The sequence below is a fragment of the Bos indicus genome, chromosome 20 (assembly GCF_029378745.1).
Source record: "Bos indicus isolate NIAB-ARS_2022 breed Sahiwal x Tharparkar chromosome 20, NIAB-ARS_B.indTharparkar_mat_pri_1.0, whole genome shotgun sequence".
Classification (NCBI taxonomy): domain Eukaryota; kingdom Metazoa; phylum Chordata; class Mammalia; order Artiodactyla; family Bovidae; genus Bos; species Bos indicus.
Genome location: NC_091779.1, coordinates 53,707,154 through 53,733,199, shown reverse-complemented (window position 1 = coordinate 53,733,199; position 26,046 = coordinate 53,707,154). Strand labels below are relative to the sequence as shown.

The window sequence follows — 26,046 nt, the reverse complement described above, 5'->3', positions numbered from 1 at the left end:
CAAGTACACTCTCAGAAACCCAGACCTTTGATTAAGTACATCTATCAGGTGTAGGATGTTGCGTAGTGGTTAATATAAAATTGCCTCTATTCACAATTTCTTAATCTAAGAAAAAGATATGAACAGATACAGACACAAACATGTTTGAGGATCTCACAGTCAGTCCTCTGAAGAAAAGATGGAAGACACTGGTCCCTGATCCCAAGAAACCTCATAATATGTGAGGTTTTACACATTATGTGTGAATCACATGATAAGATATAAGGGTAGATGGGGACTCCCCTTTATGGCTCTAGGCTTGTGTGCACTTTACATTCTTCATCTGGTAGCAAGTTCTTTATCAAGATAATTATTGGAAATACAATCAGAAACATGATAAGAAATGAGAAGAAAGCCAGAATATGTTTCTAGGGCACTTTAAGTTCTCAAATAGAAAGCTCTCAGACACAGAGACATGACAATATTCTTTCATTTTCCCAGCTGAAGGTCTGACTTTTGAAAAGAAAGAAGATTCAGAAAGCAAAAGCTTCCTACCTAGAAAGGCTTAGCATAGCAGAATAATGAGCTCTTGACAAGGGATATTGTGTTCCTCTCTTGACCTGTAGAAAATGTACTTGGCAGTAGGCTCACTGAACTTGAACAAGCAAATTTTGAACTAAAATGAAAGAGATAAGAAGATACATATATATCTACATACATATAAATATAATTATGTATGAGAACAAACTTTATCTCACTTAAATTGCAATATTACATGACGAGCAATGCCTCTAAACTTGAAATATAAGATGTAAAAAGATAAGGTGTCCATAGGTGTGTGGGTTTATCTCTGGGCTTTCTATTTTGTTCCATTGATCTATATTTCTGTCTTTGTGCCAGTACCATGCTGTCTTGATGACTGTGGCTTTGTAGTAGAGCCTGAAGTCAGGCAAGTGTTGCTGGGAAAACTGGTCAACCACTTGTAAATGAATGAAACTAGAACACTTTCTAACACCATACACAAAAATAAACTTAAAATGAATTAAAGATCTAAACATAAGACCAGAAACTATAAAACTCCTAGAGGAGAACATAGGCAAAACACTCTCTGACATACATCACAGCAGGATCCTCTATGACCCACCTCCCAGAATACTGGAAATAAAAGCAAAAATAAACAAATGGGACCTAATTAAACTTAAAAGCTTATGCACATCAAATGAAACTATAAGGTAAAAAGAGAGCCTTCAGAATGGGAGAAAATAATAGCAAATGAAGCAGCTGACAAACAACTAATCTCAAAAATAGACAAGCAACTCCTGCAGCTCAATTCCAGAAAAATAAATGACCCAATCAAAAAATGGGCCAAAGAACTCAATAGACATTTCTCCAAAGAAGACATACATATGGCTAACAAACACATGAAAAGATGCTCAACATCACTCATTATCAGAGAAATGCAAATCAAAACCACAATGAGGTACCATTTCATGCCAGTCAGAATGGCTGGGATCTAAAAGTCTACAAGCAATAAATGCTGGAGAGGATGTGGATAAAAGGGAACCCTCTTACACTGTTGGTGAGAATGCAAACTAGTACAGCCACTATGGAGAACAGTGTGGAGATTCCTTAAAAAACTGGAAATAGAACTGCCATACGACCCAGCAATCCCACTGCTGGGCATACACACCGAGGAAACCAGAATTGAAAGAGACACGTGTACCCCAATGTTCATCGCAGCACTGTTTATAATAGCCAGGACGTGGAAGCAACCTAGATGTCCATCAGCAGATGAATGGATAAGAGAGCTGTGGTACATGTATACAATGGAGTATTACTCAACCATTAAAAAGAATGCATTTGAATCAGTTCTAATGAGGTGGATGAAACTGGAGCCTATTATACAGAGTGAAGTAAGCCAGAAAGAAAAACACCAATACAGTATACTAACACATATATATGGAATTTAGAAAGATGGTAATGACAACACTGTATGCGAGACAGCAAAAGAGACACAGATGTATAGAACAGTCTTTTGGACTCTGTGGGGAGGGTGGGAATGATATGGGAGAATGACATTAAAACATGTATAATATCATGTAAGAAACGAATTGCCAGTCCAGGTTTGATGCAAGATACACGAAGCTTGGGGCTGGTGCACTGGGATGACCCAGAGGGATGGTATGGGGAGGGAGGTGGGAGGGTGGTTCAGGATGGGGAACACATGTACACCGTGGTGAATGCATGTTGATGTATGGCAAAACCAATACAATATTGTAAAGTAAAAATAATAATAATGATGAAAAAAATTAAAAAAAATAAGACGTAAAAAGTAAACCAGTCCCAAGTATTGGGACTTCCCTGGTGGTCTAGTAGTTTAGACTCCTGGTGCTTCCACTGTTAGAGGCACGGGTTTGATCCCTGTTTTGGGAGCTAAGATCCCTCATGCTTTGTGATGCAGCCATTAAAGAAAAAAAAAAAAAAGTATTACATATACACAATGGAGTATTACTCAGCCATTAAAAAGAATGCATTTGAATCAGTTCTAATGAGGTGGATGAAACTGGAGCCTATTATACAGAGTGAAGTAAGCCAGAAAGAAAAACACCAATACAGTATACTAACGCATATATATGGAATTTAGAAAGATGGTAACAATTACCCTGTATACGAGACAGCAAAAGAGACACTGATGTATAGAACAGTCTTTTGGACTCTGTGGGAGAGGGAGAGGGTGGGATGATTTGGGAGAATGGCACTGAAATATGTATAATATCATATATGAAACGAGTTGCCAGTCCAGGTTTGATGCACGATACTGGATGCTTGGGGCTGGTGCACTGGGATGACCCAGAGGGATGGTATGGGGAGGGAGGAGGGAGGAGGGTTCAGGATGGGGAATACATGTATACCTGTGGCAGATTCATTTTGACATATGGCAAAACCAATACAATATTGTAAAGTTAAATAAAATAAAATTTTAAAAAAGTATTACAGAAAGTCTAGAATAACTTTAAACCAGACAAAATTTAATATGAATTGAATAAATGGAAACCATACCAGGATGTTAAATCTGTGAATAAGAAGTGCTAATTTTCAATGCCAAGTAAAGGATAATCTCTAATAATGTGTACTCAATGTTGGTTCTTAATTCTAATTCTTAAGAATTTGGACGCTAATTACTTTGCAATATAGTATTGGTTTTGCCATACATCAACATGAATTAGCCTCCAATTAAAATAAATTAATTTATATTAAAAAATAAATAAAAATAAATAAAAGTCCCAATTAAATGACAGGAAAAAAAAAAAAAGAATTTGGATGAAGACGGAGGATAATAGAATGGTTGGAAGCCAAGCTAATATAGCTAACCCTGGATTAGGATTCAAAGGGATTTTGAACAGCTAGCTAGTACAAAGAACTCAAACTAACAAGAAGACAGAAAATAAAGATGCATATTAGATGTAAAGTTTAAAGGGTATCATATGGGAGAGAACTTGAGTAATGTCTTTTGTTTTCAAATACATACACTATCTGAATGCAATAATGAAGCAATAGATCTGAAGCAGTCTCAGAAGCATTCAATAAAGCTGTGGAATTTTAAGGCAATCCTTCATTGGGAATATTCCATTACATACTGTCCATAAGTTTGGATCTACTGTCTTAAAACTGATATTTTTAACTCAATTTTGAAGTCCTTGACGTTGATAAAAGGTTTTGAAAAATATGTCATATGAAGAATCTTTGAAGCAAAGAGTGTCAGAATTCTACATGTCTTGTATGAGTTTAGGTGCCCAAAATGTCTTGGAAATTTTCCAGAAAATTTTGAGAAGCTCTGAGTAATTATTGTCTTTCTGAATACAATCAACATTTTCATGACATTCCCAGCAACTATATTTCAATGCAATGTCAAAAAAACCCTAAATGTGTTTTAATATTTCAAAGTAGATGACAGTACATTATTTATTTTGTCATATATCCCATTTCTTGTTCAGAAAAGGATGTGCAGACATATAGGAAGAAGCAGGGAGACTGCCATGCAAATATATCATAGTTGGCTCAAGTAGATATTTACAAATATCATTGTGATGACTGTGAAAGAAATGATACTTGAAGTCCTTTTTAAAAAAAAATAATAATAATAACTTATTTTTGCAGCTATAAGAAGTCCAGGGATTTCATAATTGATGATTTTGGAAGGATCTTTCACACAAGATATTTACAGTAAAATGTAAGGTTGGATAGGAATAACTCCAACCTTTATATTTCTACAGGGACAGAAGGCTACAGAGTATAATAGTATAACACAAATAGCAAAGTGCTTCTAAAATTCAGATATAATTTTCTTGAATCAGTAGTATGTGCTCTACTATTTCTTTGGCCAACATCTTGAAAGATCTTGAATGTTTCCAATCTTTGTGCTACTTTCATAAACGGTAGTACAGTTTAAGTTAAAATGAGGCACGCTTTTAAAATACTCCCAAGGGCAAAAATGTCTTATATTAAAGCTCAAAATTACCTTTGATTTTGGAAAGTACTAAAACCATGCATTCCTCAAAACTCTTGAATTACTAGGTGCCCATGCAATCCCATTTGATCATGCAGGCATAAAGGTAAACTTCATCTCAAGCATAGTCAAGCAGACTATTAAAGTGATATTTCCAAATCTATTACAATAGCAGAAAAGTTTGAGATCTTTAATTAAAGAGGCATATCTCTTTAATTGGAATAAACTTTATTTCCTTTGTTTTTTTTTTTTTTTTTTAAATCTGAAAAAAAAAAAAAAAAAAAACACTAGGAGATAGAACCTTATTTTCCACCAGAGAGATAAATATTCATGGATTCATTTCATTTTCATTTTTATCTGGTCTTCCAGCAGCAGTAAGATACATTCATAATTTAACTATTATCAGAGTCCATGCAGGAAACAATACTCTTTTGCTTTCCTGCAAAATACCCTTTCACATAACAGGTACTTGGTAAATAATGATTTGAACTACACTTGGCAGGAAATTGTCTTCTGTTATAGTTTCCTTATTATGTTATGTATTAAGAAATTAAAACCAAAATGAACTAATCTATCTTGATCTCCTCATGGTCTCTGCTTAAGGTTCATTCTTATTCTTCTCCTGTTTCCTGACTTCCTATTCTTTTAATCCTAGAATTGCTTTAATCTCAGTTTCTGAGACTCTCGATTCTGCCCATTCATTTAAATTTGTAAACATCCTCCTGGCCTCACTGTGTTTCTGCCAAACCACAGAACTCTGATCCAATATGTCATTATGTTCCTATTTGCACCCTGGAATGTCACCCTTTTCACCATCTGCCACACTCCTTCTTGATAACTTTTACATCCCTGATAAACACAACCATCCACTGCTAGAGATTCTGCTTTCAAATTCACAAATTTGCTGTTAAATAGTTATAGCCATCATAAATGACCCTAACAAGGATAGAGGGTAACACTGAGTATGTTCTCAATGGAGATGAATAATCGGTTTATTAAAATTAATATTTCATCAGATGCTATAGAGTAGCTATTCTAAGCTCATTTTGCCATTTTCTCTTGAGCCTCAATCCCCCATGCACAGTAGGAAAATATCTATTTCTGAAAAGAAGCTCCTATCTATTATCAACATATTAAAACCACATTTGAAAACTGCTCAACCCTTCCCTGCTACTAATAATGTCTATCTATGTATACAAGACTCTGTATACTATTCACTTTAAAAAGAACATGAATACATACGAAACAAAAATATGAATCTTGTAGAATATCAGCAAATTTGCTCATGAAAAGCACATATAAATTTGCATAAGAGTGTTAACTTAGGTGAATAGGGTGGTAAAGAAGAAAAACAGGAGCTTTTTAAAATAGAAACCCAAATCTAAAATAATTCATAAGCATATCACAATAATATAACCACAGAAACTGTAGAACTACAGATAAGAGCAGCAGTTTATCCACTCCCCGCAAAAGGAATATGAATTGCAGCAGAAACCCTGTTGTCAATATTTATCACATACCTTTAAATTATGGTAGGAAATGAATGAATCAAGTATTCTACAGTAAACTATGTTTGGACACGGTATTTATAAACACTGAAGGAAACTGTTAAGATGAATTCTTACAGAGTTTAAAAAAGTGAACACATAATCCTGTTTAAAAATTATTTAAGATTCTATGTTTCAAGTTTCTTCTGCCTTAAGGCAGAGAGTAGAGTTGATGACTCCTGCAGCATTTTTTGCGATTCTGAGCAAGGAAGGAATTAAGGCAAGAGTGTAACCTACATTTTCGCAACAGGAAAACAAAGCAAAGTGGTGCTGAATAGCAAAATCAGTCATATTTTTATTGCTTAGAATACGTGTCAGCTGTTTTTTGTTTTGTTTTCCTTTTTTTTTTTGCTGACACTGTGAGTAGGTATATAAGAAGGTGATACGGTGTGGGCTAACAAACTCATATATATATATACATATATATATGAAAATATATATATATATATATCTGAAAATAATATTAAGTATTTTGCTAAAAATGATAAAATTTATAAATAATATAACCTTCACTTTTAGAAGTAATATTATAAAGAAACAATACAAAGTACACAATAGTACATATATACTCATATATATATGTATTATACATATATATACACACATATATATACTATATATACATATATATACACTGTATATATACTATATATATATATATATGAGTATACATGTATCAGATCAGATCAGTCGCTCAGTCGTGTCCGACTCTTCGCAAGCCCATGAATCGCAGCACGCCAGGCCTCCCTGTCCATCACCAACTCCTGGAGCTCACTCAGACTCACGTCCATCGAGTCAGTGATGCCATCCAGCCATCTCATCACATATATATATATATATAAAAGTAAAAAACAATCAACAGGGGTTAAAATCACTAAAGAAAGAATAAAAGCATATTTTTCTATCTACAGCAGAAGATTCATTAAATCTTCTGTAAGTTACCCTTTCCCCTTTTAGAGTCATGATGGCTTACAGACTGTTTGCCTTCTCATTAGTCAAGATTTGAGTCTCTGCCTTCCTATGAAGGACAGTGTGAATCTGTCAGGTATGACTGAATAAGACTGAGACTTGCCTAGGAGGAGAAAGGAAATTCGTGGGTGAACAAAAACAATCTGTCTTGCGTATCAGCCTCATCACTGATGGTAGTGACTTGGGGCACAGCTGCGCCCACATCCACGAGAGGATGTCTGAGGCATCATTTGCAACTATACTCTCAGGACAGACTGTGCATGTGCTATTTTATTTAGGAATGGGAGGAAATGCTAAATGGTCTCTTGAAGCCCTGTGGATAAAAACAGAATTTTAAATAGTTATAATCTGCAGAGAAATTAAGCATATTACAACACCAGCTGTGAGTTCTCATTTGAAGGACAAAATAAATGATGGGAATATTGACTGCTTGGGATCTGACAATGCCGAAGAAGTGTGAAATAAACATAAAATCTCTTATGGTTTCCAATATGTATCAAGGTAAATAACTGCATTTCACTACCAGTGGACTGTGAAATCTGAAAGAAAATGCCCCAAAAGATATTTTCTTCACAGCTCCTAGTCAAATTTGAAAATATCACATCTTAAAATCAATGCAAAGTAAACTTATTCTTCATCAAATCCAAACAGCCACAAGGAAAAACAGTGTTTTCTGAAAATAATATTAAGTATTTTGCTAAAAATGATACAATTTATAAATAATATAACCTTCACTTTTAGAAGTAATATTATAAAGAAACAATAAAAAGTAATAAAACCAAGGGGGAAAAGTCTTCAATATACTGCAACAAGTTGAAAATGACAGTCTATAGAATCTTTCATTTAACATGCTTTAAAGTGGTCATTTTCATTGCAGTTTAATCATTTTGTTAGAAAGAATGTGCTATTTGAAGTCATTCATTTTTAAAGAATGGAAGCATCTACAGAAGTGGGAAACATATATATAAAGGAGATAACCTAGAGATAAATATGAGTAACAGATGTTCTTGATAGTAAATTATCAATAAAAAGTAAGATAAGAATTTTCAATCTAAAAGGCACATGAAGTGTGATTTAGGAAACTGAATATAGAGATACAAACATACACATAGTTAAAAATGATCTCTTTCTCTACCAAAATCTTTAAGATTTACAAATGCACTTGATAATTGGAATTAAGCCTAGGAATTAGTCTGGCAAATCTCCTTGCATCAAATAAAGCCTAGTCCTCCCAGAGGCAATATAAAGATCATGAAGCAGAAAAGACTTGTAGACTAAGGATGATTTTATATTGGTGGATTAGGCTACACTTTGCTACTACAGGATGAATGAACAAAAGCATTGTACGTTCAGACCTTTGGGGTAAGCCTAGACTCCTAGATTTTAAGACATTACAGCTATGGTTCATTTGCTGTAGATACTTAGTTAAGAAGTTGAAATTATACAGTGGATTTTTTTTTATGTCAAAAAGAAAAGTTTACCTATCACAATTTAAAGAGAAGATGGTTGTAGGAAAAACTACATTTTAATCAGAAAACATACCATACTTTCATTGTTATTTTAAGGTAATAAAACCTTTAAATTCTAACTTAAAAATTATCATCTGAACTCTTGTTTTTCATTTTAAATAAAATTATGCTATTACCAGTATATTAATGATAAAAATAAGGTCATCATTTAAAAAATGTATTTACATTATACTTTTGCTGTATATGTTGTCAGAAAAATAAAAATCATCACTTGGCTATTTTCCAAATCAAAGAAGTTTTTTTTTTTTTTTTAATAGCTAATGGTCATAACTTTCCAGATAAATGTTGAAGACTCGTGTTTAATAAAAATGTTTTTATCTATCACAATTTGGTACTAGAGCAAGTAAAGAATTAATGGCAGAATATCTTGTCTATTTCGGTGGGGGGAGCACAAAGTACAGCACAGTGTTTCATGCCTAGTGTTTTTAATAGTGAATTAAAATGCACATGTTTTTGCTTTGTCATCTCTTTGGCTAAATTCCTAAGACTAATGTCACATTCTGTCATCTCTATGCTGTCTTCATTCCCCATATCATTGAAAAATATTCTCTAATCTGCTCCAGCTAGGGGAACAAGACTCCATTCTGTAAAGGCAAATCACGTCCCACTTCTTTTAATGATATGACTTCCAGTCATCCCTCTAAAGAAACTCACATTTCACTGCCTTCAGCTGTGAGTTACATTCATATCATCTTTATTTTCCTAGGTAGGTGGAGAGTCCTTTGAAAGCAGAAGCTGTGTGTTTTATTTTCTTGCATTCTGAACAGCTTATATCATTGCCTCAAACACATCAGACAGTGCCTTGAAGACTGAATGGCAAGGGGGGAAAAAAAAAACAAAAACTAACTTAAGAGTTGACTATAGAATTTCTTTTAGAAGAAAACATTCTAAAAAAGAGAGTAAGAATGGTGGTGAATAGTAATACAGTGTAAGATTGGAGAAGAACATGCTAGACAGACCAGTGTTAAGTGTCAGGGGTGGGGATAAGGCTGAGTGTGTGTGTGTGCACGCGTGTGTGTGGGTGTGTGTGTGTGTATTTCAGGTGTTTTTCTATATTTTTAACTCTATGAAATACATGAGTACATTCTTACTGAAAATATTCAAAGTGTGTTGAAAAACATATCTTAAAAAGTATATTTTCTAACATATTAAATTATTACTTTTCCATGTGAATATATGTGGCACTTAAATCATTTCTATTTGATATTTAATCATATTGTTTTTTTATATTGTTTTATATTGTTTTTTTATATTGTTTGTTTTATATTGTTTTTACTTTTCCAGAAATTTATTTTTATCTTATTCATTTGGCTGTTGTAGTTGCAAATATTTTATCAATAGGATTTTACTATGATTGACAAATAGTTTTTATATTTTCTGAGGCATTTAGCATTTTAAAATACCCTTCCTTAACTGTCACATGAACATTATCTTAGATAGGAAGAGATGTATTTGATTGTAGTTCTCTTTTTGAAATGTTATTAAAAGAAAGTCCATGAACTATTAGCTTGTAATTTTGCAAATGAATACTTCAGCATCATTTAATCTATTTACAATTTAAATTCATTTTCTGGAAATTTGTAAAATTATTTCTTATCTATTAAGTTAGGGAATTTCTCTGGGATTATATACATAATTTTTTAATCTTAAACTGATACATTCCTTCATGCATGTTCCTTCAGATATTTCATTGTCATTTTCCATGTATTTATTTATTTAATTCTTAGTTATTTTTAATGCACCCTTTAAAACATGCAGCATTTCGTACATGATCTCAAATTCTTTATATTTTGATCCCTCTTCATAAAAATGAAATAGGAATAAGGGTCTCTCTGTCTCCATTTGATGAAAGAGGAAACTGAGGCACACAGCACAAGAATATGGCTATGGCCTCACACATAATTATTTAGCAGAAGAAGCAGTTTTCAAATTGAGGCAACCTGTTTCCTGAGTAGAGCTCTGAAACATTCTTCTATGTTGCTTCCTTAACCTTCTTTTTCTTTTTTTAATTTAATAATTTTTTAAAAAATCTAAAATATCCTCTGTGTCTGGCTTTCTAGTAGGAGTTGAGTGAGTGAGTGAATGTCACTCAGCTGTGTCCAACTGTTTGTGACCCCATGGACTGTAACCTGCTTGGCTCCTTCTGTCCACGGAATGTCTCCAGGCAAGAACACTGGAGTGGGCAGCCATTCCCTTCTCAAAGGGATCTTGCTGACCCAGGGATCAAACCCAGGTCTCCTGCATTGCAGTTAGGAATAACAGTAACAAATAAGTCAGACAAAAATCCCTGCCTTCACAGAACTTATCATCTAAATGGGGAGAGCTCACATGTTGGAAGTAGTACAATGAAGGAGGTGCAGGGTATCAAACAACCACAGGTGTCATTTAAAGACATGAATCTGCTTTGGCATCCCTGTTGGGTGTTGAATGTTGGATGACGAATGTGCTGGCCAACTTGCTCTTTGGGGCATTGAATTTTTGCAGAGTTATGATTCTGAGTATGGATGGAGAAAGTGTTCCCAAGACTTTGACAAAAAAAGGGGAAGTGACTGGAGGTAAGTTGATGATAGGAGACATAGCAAAATGCCACAAGGCTCAAAGGACTAGAGAGAAGGTCCCCAAGGACACTGACTCCACTGATACTGCTGAAAACTAAATTAGTAAAAAGGAATCAGCAACTGCCCAAGAGAACCTGACCCTACTCTAACCCATTTCAATGTGTGTTTGCCTCTGTCCTTCCACCTGCACGACCCTGCAGTGTTCTGTAATCATCCACTTAGGGAGATCCTTCAAGCTGATTCCCAGGGATTGCTCCAATAGGGTAAGATTTATTGGGTACAATTGGGTCAGTACCTAAACTTTCTTGGACCACTGCCTCGGAGGTGATTTTCAGGATCTATTCAGAGGTTTAATTTATTTAGCAGTATATGTGATCCCAGTAAAGAGTTGTTTTGTTTTTTAATATGAGTTTGACATAATTTTTAAGCTATAATTTCCTTCATCTGTTATCCATTTCAGATACCTGCTAAGCTGGGCTGCTCTTTCCCTGCACTCTGTTTACCTTTAGTAAAAGTTTGTGCTTTGAGTACATAACAGGCATAGGGGAGTAGCAGGGAAAACAAGAGCCAGAGAAATAGGAGAAAACTGGTTAAATTGGTGAATGGCACAAAGAGTAACAATGTTGTATGATCTACTCTCATAATCCTCAGAATTTGCACAGAGATTCTTGGTTTTTCTCAGTACATAAGATGGGATTCTGAACCAGTTTTAATTATATTTTTAAGAACAAATATCTGTCCAATATTAATGAATAACCAGGCTGCCAGCATCTTAATGATAATTAGATTATTAATGAACTGTGTCCTTTCTTCTAAGACCTGTTTATATCCCAACTCTTTAATGAAACTAGCCAAATGGTTCTTGTGATATAATACACAGTCTGGATAAAATAGTAGTTTTTGACTAACAGATAACTAAGAAAAACCTGAAATCTTCAAGTAAATGTCTGTTTAATGACAATAGAGAGTTGCTGAGGCAAGGTAAGTAGAGGGATGAGATGCTTGAGAGGGCAAAAATGGGTAGAGTTGAACTGTGGATTACAATGTATTTGATTATACCAGGAGCTAACAAGAGGCTGCGGAGAAGACAATGGCAAGCCACTCCAGTATTCTTGCCTAGAAAATCCCACGGACGGAGGAGCCTGGTAGGCTGCAGTCCATGGGGTCGCAAAGAGTCGGATATGACTGAGCGACTTCTCTTTCACTTATCACTTTCACACATTGAAGAAGGAAATGGCAACCCACTCCAGTGTTCTTGCCTGGAGAATCCCAGGGACAGGGGAGCCTGGTGGGCTGCCGTCTATGGGGTTGCACAGAGTCGGACACGACTGAAGTGACTTAGCAGCAGCAGCAGCAACAAGAGGCTGGGATACCAAGCTAGGTACAGAGAAAAAAGAACTTTTAGAAATCTCCTGGGATTTAAAAAAAAAAAAAAGAAGAAGTCTCCTGGGCACACAGTCATACTGAAAATTGAGAAGTCTTAATGTGGCTGATTCTCCCTAAAGACATTTGTTAAATTGAAAATTTAAATTGAAAGTTTAGTAGAGATTTAAAACTCTAAGTGGATATTGTAAAGTAAAAAATAAATAAATAAATAAAACTCAGTAAACGACAAAAAAAAAAAAAAAACAAAAAACAAAAAACAAAACTGTAAGTGGAAAAGCAGAAAGAAGAGGCTTATTATTTTTATACCCCACCATCTCTTCCTGTTGAACAATGATTAAGGAAGGGGACCAGGGTGAAGGCCCCAGTAAACAAAGAATCTTAGTTGAAAGCCATAGACGGTCATGCCTTAGGGATGAGAATAAATCAGAGACAGACTGAATGTAAAGAAAACTGCCTATTAGCCTTGACTTAGTTCAACCCTGATTGGATTAGTGTACATTGCATCAGTTCCTTCACTCAGTCACGTCCGACTCTTTGGGACCCCATGGACTGCAGCACTTCAGGCCTCCCTGTCCATCACCAACTCCCAGAACCTATCCACCTCATGTCCACTGAGTCAGTGATGCCATCAAATCTCTGTCATCCCCTTTGCCTCCCGCCTTCAAACTTTCCCAGCATCAAGGTCTTTTCCAATGAGTCAGCTCTTCTCATAAGGCGGCCAAAGCATTGGAGTTTCAGATTCAACATCAGTCTTTCCAATGAATACTCAGGACTGATCTCCTTTAGGATGGACTGTTTGGATCTCAATGCAGTCCAAGGGACAGTCAAGAGTCTTCTCCAACACCACAGTTCAAAAGCATCAATTCTTTAGCACTCAGCTTTCTTTATAGTCTAACTCTCACATCCATACATGACTACTGGAAAAACCATAGCCTTGACTAGACGGACCTTTGTTGGCAAAGCAGTTTCTCTGCTTTTTTAATATGCTGTCTAGGTTGATCATAACTTTTCTCCCAAGGAGTAAGAATCTTTTAATTTCATTGCTGCAGTCACCATCTGCAGTGATTTTGGAGCCCAAAAAAATTAATGCTGCCACTATTTCCACTGTTTCTCCATCTATTTGCCATGAAGTGATGGGACTGGATGCCATGATCTTCGTTTTCTGAATGTTGAGCTGTAAGCCAACTTTTTCACTCTTCTCTTTCACTTTCATCAAGAGGCTCTTTAGTTCTTCTTTGCTTTCTGCCATCAGGGTGGTGTCATCTGCATATCTGAGGTTACTGATATTTCTCCTGGCAATCTTGATTCCAGCTCATGCTTCATCTAGTCCAGCGTTTCTCATGATGTACTCTGCATAGAAATTAAATAAGCATGGTGATAATATACAGCCTTGACGTACTCCTTTTCCTATTTGGAACCAGTCTGTCATTCCATGTTCAGTTCTAACTGTTGCTTCTTGCCCTGCATACAGATTTCTCAAGAGTCAGGTCAGGTTGTCTGGTATTCCCATCTCTTTCAGAATTTTCCACAGTTTATTGTCATCCACACAGTCTATTGTGATCTACACAGTCAACGACTTTGGCAGAGTCAATAAAGCAGAAATAGATGTTTTTTCTAGAACTCCCTTCCTTTTTCGATGATTCAGTGGATGTTGGCAATTTGATCTCTGGTTCCTCTGCCTTTTATAAATCCAGCTTGGACATTTGGAAGTTCACAGTTCACATACTGTTGAAGCCTGGCTTGGAGAATTTTGAACATTACTTTACTAGTGTGTGAGATGAGTGCAATTGTGTTGTAGTTTGAGCATTCTTTGGCATTGACTATCTTTGAGACTGGAATGAAAACTGACCTTTTCCAGTATTGTGGCCACTGCCAAGTTTTCCAAATATGCTGGCATATTGAGTGCAGCACTTTCACAGCATCATCTTTCAGGATTTGAAATAGTTCAACTCCAATTCCATCACCTCCACTAGCTTTGTTCATAGCGATACTTCTTAAGGCCCACTTGACTTCACATTCCAGCATGTCTGGCTTTAGGTGAGTGATCACACCATCGTGATTATCTGGGTCATGAAGAACTTTTTTGTACAGTTCTTCTGTGTGTTATTGCCACCTCTTCTTAATATCTTCTGCTACTGTCAGGCCCATACCATTTCTGTTCTTTATTGAGCACATCTTGGCATGGAATATTCCTTTAGTTCTCTAATTTTCTTGAAGAGATATCTAGTCTTTCCCATTCTGTTGTTTTACTCTATTTCTTTGCATTGATCACTGAGGAATGCTTTCTTATCTCTCCTTGTTATTCTTTGGAAATCTGCATTCAAATGAGTATATTTTTCTTTTTCTCCTTTGCTTTTGGCTTCTCTTCTTTTCACAGCTACTTCAGACAACCATTCTGCATTTTTGCATTTCTTTTTCTTGGGGATGGTCTTGCTCCCTGTCTCCTGTACAGTGTCACGAACCTCTGTCCATAGTTCATCAGGCACTCTGTCTATCAGATCTAGTCCCTTTAATCTATTTCTCACCTCCACTGTATAATTGTAAGGGATTTGTTTTAGGTTATACCTGAAAGGTCTAGTGGTTTTCTGCACTTTCTTCAATTTAAGTCTGAATTTGGCAATAAGAAGTTCGTGATCTGAGCTACAGTCAGCTCCCAGTCTTGTTTTGCTGACTGTATAGGGCTTCTCCCTCTTTGGCTGCAAAGAATACAACCAATCTGATTTTGGTGTTGTTCATCTGGTTATGTCCATGTGTAGAGTCTTCTCTTATGTTGTTGGAAGAGGTTGTTTACTATGACCAGTGCATTCTCTTGGCAAAATTCTATTAGCGTTTGTCCTGCTTTATTCAGTACTTGAAGGCCAAATTCATCTGTTACTCCAGGTGTTTCTTGACTTCCTACTTTTGCATTCCAATCCCATATAATGAAAAGGACATCTTTCTTGGGTTTTAATTCTAGAAGGTCTTGTAGGTCTTCATGGAACCTTTCAACTTCAGCTTCTTCAGCATTACTGGTCAGGGCATAAACGGATTGCCGTGATATTGAATGATTTGCCTTGGAATGAATAGAGATCATTTTGTCATTTTTGAGACTGCATCCAAGTACTGAATTTTGGACTCTCTTGTTGATCATGATGGCTACTCCATTTCTTCTAAGGGATTCCTGCCCACAGTAACAGATATAATGGTCATCTGAGTTAAATTCACCCATTCCAGTCCATCTTAGTTTGCAGATTCCTAAAATGTCCATGTTCACTCTTGCCATCTCCTGTTTGACCACTTCCAATTTGCCTTGATTCATGGACCTAATAATCCAGGTTCCTATGCAAGATTGCTTTTTACAGCATCAGACCTTGCTTCTATCACCGGTCACATCAACAACTGGGTGTTGCTTTTGCTTTGACTCCATCTATTTATTCTTTTTTGGAGTCATTTCTCCACTGATCTCCAGTAGCAAATTGGGCACCTAATGAACCGGGGAATTCATCTTTCAGTGTCCTATCTTTTTTCCTTTTCATATGGTTCATAGGGTTCTTAAGGCAAGAATACTGAAGTGGTTTGCCATTCCCTTCTCCAGTGGACCACATTTTGTCAGAACTCTCCACCATGACCTGCCCATCTTAGGTGGCCCTACATGACATAGCTCATAGTTTCACTGAGTTAGACAAGGCTGTGGTCCATGCGATTAAATTAGTTAGTTCTCTGTAATTGTGCTTTTCAGTCTGTCTGCCCTCTGATAGAGAATGATAAGAGGCTTATGGAGCAGCAAGCAGTGGCTGCGAGGCGCTGGGCAGCCCCTGTGGAGATACCCCATGTCCAAAGTCAGAGAAACCCCAGTAAGAAGGTAGGCACTGGAGTGGCTGTGAGGAGATACCCCATGTCCAAGGGTAAAGGAGAAGCCCCAGCAAGATGGTAGGAGGGGCGAATTCGCCTTTAAAATCAAACCCCATTTCCACCAGAGATGCTCAGAGGGTTCAAACAAACCTTGTGAACACCAGGACTGAGAGATCCCCACAGAGACTGAGACAGAACTGTGTTTGAGTGTCTCCTATGGGTGTATGGGTTGTTGGAGGTATGGTCTGCTGCAGGGCCAGAGGCCCTGGGTGCAGCAGACTTGGGTATGGCATAAGCCCTCTTGGAGGAGGTTGCCATTACCCCACCATAGAGCTCCCAGTATTTACACAGGCCTGCGAAATAGACTCTCGGCGGGCAAAACAGAACCTTGTGCACCAGGACCCAGAAGAAAGGAGCAGTGACCCCACAGGAGACTGCCCCGGACTTGCCTGTGGGTGTCCAGGAGTCTCCAGGGGAGGCGTGGGTCAGTGGTGGCCTGCTGCAGGATTGGGGGCACTGAGTGTAGCAGTACATGCATGGGATCTTTTGAGGTAGGTCACCATTATCTTCATTACCTCCACCATAGTTTGGCCCCAGGTAAATAGCAGGGAGGAAACACAGCTCCACCCAGCAACAGAAAATTAGATTAACGATTTACTGAGCATGGCCCAATCAGAACAAGACCCAGTTTCTCCCTCAGTCAGTCTCTCCCACCAGGAAGCTTCCATAAGCCTCTTATGTACAGGCATGCCCCCTTTAATCTTGCTTTGCTTTACTGTGTTTTGCAGACACTGTGTTTGTTTAAAAAATTGAAGTTTTTCAACAACTTGTGTCACACAAGTCTATTGGCACTATTTTTCCAACAGCCTTTGCTCACTTCCGGTCTCTGTGTCACATTTGAGTAATTCTCACAATATTTCAAACTTTTTCATTATTAGTATATTTGTTATGGTGATCTGTGATCAGGGGTCTTTGATGTTACTATTGCAAAAAATAGTATGACTCACTAATTACTCAGATGGTGATTATTGCTTTTAGCAATAAAATATTTTAATTAAATTATGCATATTTTTAGACCTAACATTATTTCATACTTAACAGATTAAAATGTACACACCACTTTTATATGCATTGGAAAAAATCATGGGACTCATTTTATTATAATTGATTTATTATGGTGGATAGGAACTAAACCCATGATGTCTCTGTGGTTCACCAGTAATAATGTCCCTCTCTAATTGTTCATCCAATAAAATGACAAACTCTCTCCGAAGAAATTTATTACCATTTCACATTCTTCCAGGCAGGAATATTATTAAGTTATCTGTCTTATCTTGCAGTTCAGCTTTCATTGTGGTCAAGGGCAGAGGCCGAGAGTTTCTCAAACTCTCTCTTTATGGATGAATTTAAAACATAAGAGCAGGAATTTAAAGTTGAGGAAAAGGAAAAAATAAAACAAACAAGTCCAAGGTATCAGTTACTGAAATCATCCAAAAATCTCTAGAACAAAGGGAAATGGGGGAGTTGGCTTTTCACCTACCAGCGGCTGGCAACCTGTTTAGTCAAGACTTCCATCTTTGAAATGGGTGCCTCTTTGAAGTGGATTCTATCAATCAATCAAATTTTAGTCAGTTGCATTCCAAAAAGAAATTTAAAAAAAGAAAGAAAAGCCAGCAGTCAGGGCTCATATTGCCTTCATATTTTTATAATTGAAGAAGGAAATGGCAAGCCACTCTAGTACTCTTGCCTGGAGAATCCCATGGACAGAGGAGTCTGGCGGGCTATAGTCCATGGGGTCCCAAAGAGTCTGACAAGACTAGGGGGCTAAAACTTTCACTTTAGAGGAAATAAGGGATTATTCCTTGAGTCACATTTTGCTCAAGGCAGCAAGAGTCGTATCAAGGCAAATACATCCGTTCAAAAAGAAAGTGATCCAAATACTTACTGCTTTAGTTGGCAGCCATTTCTTACATACATAAATAGAGATGTAAATCTTTACCATCTTATAATATTTCAATACCTAGAGGGATATGTCCTCTTTCTCCTTCCTTTAACTTTATACTTCCTTCATCTTTCTTTACTACAGTTTTGCTTTTTCTCAGCCCATTACTGTTTGCATTTTATTCACAGATTATTAATTTCAGGTTATGATAAAAATTACACTTGTGTATGTTAATTGCTCAGTAGTGTCTGACTCTTTGAGATCCCATAGACTGTAGTTCACCAGGCTCTTCTGTCCATGGAGTTCTCCATGAAGAATACTGGAGTGGGTGGCCATAGCTTTCTCTGGGGATCTTCCTGGCCGAAGGATGGAACCTGTGACTCTTGCATTTTAGGCAGACTGTGTACCTTCTGAGCCACGATGAAAGCCCCAGTTAAATTCAGTTTATGATAAGCTCAGTCAGTGTAGAATCTGTCTGCAATGGAGGAGACAGGTTCAATCCCTGGGTCAGGGAATATACCCTGGAGAAGGAAATGGCAAACCACTCTAGTATTCTTGCCTTGAAAATCCCATGGACGCAGAAGCCTGGCAGGGTAGCCTGTAGAGTCCATGGGATGCAAGAGTCAGACATGACCTAGCGACTAAAACACTACTATATTTAATTTTCACATTAACATGGTAATTCTAGTGTTTTGATTTACTAATTGCATAAATACATTATTTTTCTGCTTTTTAAAAAAAATATTTTCGGTAGCACTGCTTTTGATAATGGTGAACTTGGTCATTATTTATTGGACATTTTTCCTCATGATCTGAGAAGAATTTTGTTAATTTGTTTGACTTGTTTTTATCATTTTAAATTTACCAATGCTATTTATTCATATTTTTCATATAAGAAATCTAGACATTTGGGGCATTTATTTATGTTCCAAAATTTGTCATCAAGTCTTATTGTTTCTTAAGATGTTTCTGTGTTTGACTTTTCACAGAGGCAATTGCATCTCATTTGTTAACAATGATAATCTTGTGTTTTGTTTCTATTTATTATTGTTCTTTTGTTTTTGATTTATTTTTCTGGACTGAGAGGAACACTCAGTACAATGCTGATTAGCTAATTTCAATTAGTAGTGAGTGGTTGAAAGTATCCTAAGACGGAAATAACTGCCAGTTGAATGAACTCATAAGAAACTGCTAACTCTTAGAAATGCAAGGTAAATAAAGGAATGTGCTTTAAGAAAACAAGTTTGTGATTTGTTGTATTCTTCAGTTCAGTTCAGTCGCTCAGTCATGTCCGACTCTTTGTGACCCCATGAATCGCAGCACGCCAGGCCTCCCTGTCCATCAACAATTCCCGAGTTCACCCAAACTCATGTTCATCGAGTCCGTGATGCCATCCAGCTATCTCATCCTCTATTGTCCCCTTCTCCTCCTGCCCGCAATCCCTCCCAGCATCAGAGTCTTTTCCAATGAGTCAACTCTTCACATGAGGTGGCCAAAGTACTGGAGTTTCAGCTTCTTCTTCCTAAGAACACCCAGGACTGATATCCTTTAGAATGGACTGGTTGGATCTCCTTGCAGTCCAAAGAACTCTCAAGAGTCTTCTCCAACACCACAGTTTAAAAGCATCAATTATTTGGTGCTCAGCTTTCTTCACAGTCTAACTCTCACATCCATACATGACCGACCACTGGAAAAACCATAGCCTTGACTAGACGGAACTTTTTTGGCAAAGTAATGTCTCTGCTTTTGAATATGATGCTTACTTTCCTTCCAAGGAGAAAGTGTCTTTTAATTTCACGGCTGCAATCACCATCTGCAGTGATTTTTGGAGCCCCCCAAAATAAAGTCTGACACTGTTTCCACTGTTTCTCCATCTATTTCCCATGAAATGATGGGACCAGATGCCATGATCTTAGTTTTCTGAATGTTGAGCTTTAAACCAACTTTTTCACTCAGCAATAGCTAAATATTCTACCTTTTTATATAAACTTCCAATCACATTTTGAATTTGATATATCTCTTGTAAGCAGCATATAACACTATATTTTAAAAATAAAATATCTTTAAGAATGATATTTAATCTGAGTGTGACTATCATATATTTAAACTACTTTCTACACAAAATATTGTCATTGTGTCTATTTGAATGTTTTATTCTACTTTCTGGCCTCTGTTCTATTGATAAAATAAGATTTACCTTTTTTAAAAATTGCTTTGCTTTGGAAATTATAAATTCTTATTCTATTAATTTAGTGTTAACTCTTCAAATTTCTTTATGTTAGAAATCCAGTATCAATTATAAGCCTTTTTGGTCTATTATTTCTTGCAGAGATCATGAAGGCAAAGATTAATATAATATTTGTCAAAACATCAGTAGCTAAAAATAAAAATTTTATTTTTTTATACACTGGAAAATGACTTTACTTACTGTCTTCCCTTAATTCCTGATTGTTTACCACTGTTAACTAAATATAGAAAAGGTTGACAATGGAAATTTTTTTCCTTTAGCAATTTGATTATATAATTGCTATCATTTCTGTCAAATAGTTTTTCTAACAGGAATCTACTTTAGAGATGAGCAAATTATTATTACTTTTAATGTATCCTCCCTTTTATTTTGATTAATATTTTTATCTTTATTTTTGAGATTTAACACTTTTAAACTGGCATATTTAAGTATAGAATTGAATTTCTACTTCTTTTTGTTATTCATGTTCATCATGAGGGTCTACATATTTTTAACTTCAAAAAATTGTTGTACAATTTAATCTATCTATATATTGCTTGTTGATGTAATTTATTCCTAATTCTTCTGAATATATTATATTCCATATCTAAGTGTTCTCACAATATTTTAAAATTTTGACCTATTTGAACTTTGCTTGAATTAATGGAATTCCATCTGGCTTGTTAAATCTCTCTTTGTGTCCAGTCTAAAAGTAATGCTATTAATTTTTTCCCTATTGTTCTTTCTTTTGGTCTGTGTGTGTGTTTGTATATATACATATATATTTACACATCATTAAAATTTAAATATATGGATAATGTATATATGCTTAGTGTGTGTATATATATATATATCTAAATATAAATTTATAAATATAGCTTTTATACATTTTATATATTTAATACCTATATTTTAATATATATCGTATGTATACATGATATATTGGAGAAGGAAACGGCAGCCAACTCTTGTTTTCTTGCCTGGAGAATCCCATGGACAGAGGAACTGGATGGTCTATAGTCCATGGGGTTGTAAGAATCGGACATATCTTAGCAACTGAGCATGCATGCATGCATACATGATATATACATGTGCATAGTATATATAAAACAAGAGTTTAACATCTACTTATAGGTTTATACAGTTATGTATATAACACTAAATATATATTTTCATATAACTTTATATACTTTTTTAACTATGAGAAAACTATAGCTTTATTTTGATAAATATTTTGAAATTATATTTATGCAAACATTTAATTTCATTGTCTCATTTCATATAACTTCTTAGTCTTTTTCAAAAGATGTCACTTTAAAAAAATTTTTTAAATGCTAAACATTAAAAACATTAATATTCACTTTTTTCTGTTCATTTATATATTTTGCATTATTCAGAGTTAATTCATTTTCTCATTATCTTATTATCTATTGACTATCTTAATATTTTGATTTTTCAGGCTTATCAATATAATGTATTTCTCTGTGTCTAACTTTGGAAACAGCTTTTTCTCTGCAATAAATCTTGGCCATAAACAGTTTTGGAGATGCCACTAAACTGATGACTTTCTGATCACTCATCCTGGCTTGGAGGCTCTGTCTGCTTTCTGTTGTTCCTCTCTGTTATAAACAGTGGGCACAGAAAATAATGCTATTAATTTTTTCTTCTAGATTTTTCTGTGTTTTGATGGCATGTAAATGTCTACTAACTCACAGAATGCAATGCTCAAGCTGTAGGCTTAGATTTGGCAACTCTTACTTTCTTTGTTTTTGTTCTGGTTGATGTCCTGAGAGCTGTTTATACACCCATGAATACATATGTGTGTGTGTGTGTGTGTGTATATATATATATATATTCATTTTGGTATGGGTATTCCAAGACTCTTAGAGTCCCTTGGACTGCCAGGAGATCAAATCAGTAAATCCTAAGGGAAGTCAACCCTGAATATTCATTGGAAGAACTGTCACTGAAGCTGAAGCTCCAATGCTTTGGACATATGATGCAAACAGCCGACTCATTGGAAAAGATCTAGTGCTGGGAAAGTTTGAGGGCAAGAGGAGAAGGGGAGACAGAGGATGAGATGGTTAGAGAGCATCACCTACTCAATGCACATGAAACTGAGCAAATTCCAGGACATAGTGGAGGACAGAGGAGCCTGACAGGCTACAGTCCATAGGTCACAAAGAGTTGGACATGACTTAGCTACTGTTCTGTCCGACTCTTTGTGACCCCATGGACTATACAGTCCATGAAATTCTCCAGGCCAGAACACTGGAGTGAATAGCTGTTCCCTTCTCCAGGGGATCTCCCCAATGCAGGGATCGGACCCAGGTCTCCCACATTGCAAGTGGATTCTTTACCAGCTGAGCCACAAGGGAAGCCCACAATAAACCCCATATTAAATTTCATCTTTATAAATTATTATCCATAACTGCTTTCTGTTTGGAGAAAAAGCCATCTTGACTGTAATCCTCTTACACACAGTGTCATTCATTCCCCAAAGCTACAAAGTAAATAATTCAAACCACAACTTAATGGATTTAAGAATAGGTTAAGAGAAGTTAGGTGGTTTGTCTTATCTAGCATAAACAAAACTGTTCAAGCACATGTATTTATTGCTGTATTAGCATCTCTTTTTTTTTTTTCTTCTTCAGAATCTTGTTGCTTTTTCTGTCCAAAATAAATTATTGGTGCTATTTATAATTTCATAAACTCCCAAATATGTTTAAATAAATTAAATCCATTTAAAAATAAGTTAAAACATTTTTACCCCTACACAACTGTCTGTAGGTAACACATACTTGATATAGCATAGATGATTTAAAACATTCATATACATGGTTAAAATAAATTTTAAAACATTTACATCAGCATTATAAACATTTCAAAAGTGTATATGTATTTGAGTGGGATTTCTTCAGTTTGACTTACTAGAACTGGTAACATTGTCAAATAACGGAACTGTGGCCTTTTGAATATATCCATTAATTAAAATGAAAAATGTCAGATGTAATAATCTTGAGTAAAGGACTTTTAGTCACTAATGTGGGTTTAAACAAGTAATACTCTCTTATTTTTCTAAAATATTTTGGGAGTTATTTATATTAAATAGCTTGATTATAACATATCATTAAATCTAAGTCAATTTTTATTTATATCATCACATTAAAATTACTTTTAAAATGTATAATAAAATGTTATTGGAATGGAAAAATTCAACTGAAATATATATATGCTTTATAAATATGGGTTTCTAAATATGGTAGAATTCAATCTACTAAGGCAGAAAGTTGAATGTTCTCTAAATACGCAATTATTTGAATATGGACAATATGCATTTATTTTTACATATTTAGCATAGTTAATTGTAATAAATACATTTGGGATTTTTGGGTGAGATGTACATATGTAAACAAATATACAATAGTCAATTAATATGATTTGTCATACACAAACATGGATAAATATGTATTGCCATAAGTAGAGCTGACCACAGGGATATTTTAAATGAGAACAACAAACAAGTTTGGTATTTTTGGATGAATTTTGCAACAGCCACATGCACAATTTAGTACCTCTATTATAATAATTTAAAGAAGCTTGGGATAATGAGTAAACCGTTCACTGGGTTGTCAGGGATTTCTTCTGAATTTGAAAATGCTCCATGAGGAGTACAGAGAAGAAGTCAACTGTTTACTCCAAAATGTATGTGTCATTGTTTCTTTCACAGGATTCAGAGGCTATTGTTAAGTCTTAAATAATAGCATATTCAGATAAATGTGATCAAAAACATTTATGACAAGAAAGTTGATGCCAATCAGAACATTGTACATATTGAATAACTTGCTGCTTCCCTTCCATACAGAAGAATAGATTTTATCCAACAAGGGATTCTAAATCTTGGTAAATCTTCTCTAGTTATTACAGGGTGTTATTTTTCCTCCACACAGTAGATAAGGTTAAACAAAAATAATTCAAAAATTCCACAATGCTCTGTAATTATGCATATGTATCTACCCATATTTTAGAAAAATATTCATAATAACAAGAGGAAATATAATTTGTACATAACATCCTGATAGCCTGGCTAATGCAAGATGATTTCAAACATCGCATTTCCTTTCCTAAATCTCCCTAGGACATATTTTTCATTTTTCCTAATTTAAATTTTTTCTATCTCCTAGCAGTTATAGCAGCTCTCATAAACATGTTTGTCAGCTAAGATTTCTCTTAAAATTTGCCCAAGAGCATATTACATGTACGTTTCTGGTTTAAAGGGATGCTTCTGAATAAACTCAATGGAAGTTATTTGTACATATGGCTCAATTTTAAATACAAGCTATTCACAGATCATAACACATTAACGTCAAACTGACTTTGAATGTTGATTTGCAAGCTGTTCATGGGTATATCAGAATCAAGCAAAGCTGCTCAGTCCTACTCCATATCAAGTCAAAGCAGATACCAAAAAGATCAAAAAATATATGAATGCATGTTCACCTTCATTATCTTTCAGAGTGAAGTTTGGGTTTATAGACAGATGTTCATCAAGAAAGAAGTTAAACCTTGGTCCATTGGCAAAATCGTCTTTATCAGTGGCACTGATGGTATGAATAACCTAAAGAAAAAACAAAATTAAGAGTAAATTTAATTTAGCTCTTTCCTTGATTTCAATTATAACATTTCAATATCCAACTTGAGTGTTTTCAAATGCTTATTCTAATGACAGAATTAACTAATTTGCTCTCCATTGCATTAGACTTTAAGAAATGTAGTATGGCATACCTTACAATCATTCACAATTTTTTTTTTTTCCAGAATGGCACAAATATTTAATGTGTGTGTGTGTGTGTGTGTGTGTTTTCCTTTATTATCCACAGTATCTTGAGGCCAATTAGTTGTAAGGTTTTGTGTGAACACCTGTTTGGGGAGACATGAAGTATTGTTTGTAAAAATACAATATCCCAGTGTTGATGTAGAACAGCCTTTCAGTACATTTTGGGCTCAGTCAGAAAACACAAAGGCACTAGAGTCATAATTTTTTGTTTCAGGAGACCTCTGAGATCATGATCTAGACCCTGAATTTTAGAGAGGAAGACTCTGAGTCCCAAAAGGAATGTGATGTGCCTCAAATCTGTAAAATAGTGACAGAAGTAAAACTAAATCACGCAGAGCTTTATGATATATTTTTCATCCTGGTGTTTGAGAGAAAGCAATGCCAAAATTTGGACTTCATGTACTTTAAGGAACAGAGAAAGTTAGAATACATAAATTAAATATTCCAGGTAGCTTAAGAGCAATACACACATTCCAATATTTATACTCATCACAATCTTTAAAAACAATATTTGAAACGAATAAGATAATATTTTCCCTTTGAAAAAAAATGGTATCCTAAAGCTTAGGTATCCTCTTTACAGTGTTTCTGTAGAGAAACTGAAAACAGACAGAGGTGAAGAAGAGCCAGAAAAATAGCATTTTCTGCATGTGAAATATAGTACATGCATTTCAAAAACTGACATGGTTACTAAGAATATTTTACCCATTTTCATTCACTCCATTTCAATATTT

General features: G+C 35.4%; 1 protein-coding gene across 6 annotated transcripts in view; it reads right to left on the bottom strand.

Moving 5' to 3' along the window:
* The window catches only part of CDH18 (cadherin 18), a 1,273,978-nt gene that overhangs the window by 16,123 nt on the left and 1,231,809 nt on the right, over positions 1–26,046 (bottom strand). For all 6 annotated transcript variants that reach the window (XM_070774814.1, XM_070774815.1, XM_070774813.1 and 3 more), the window contains one exon: positions 24,976–25,093. In XM_070774814.1, coding sequence (XP_070630915.1) covers positions 24,976–25,093 — 118 coding nt within the window. The remainder of the gene's footprint in view (positions 1–24,975; positions 25,094–26,046) is intronic.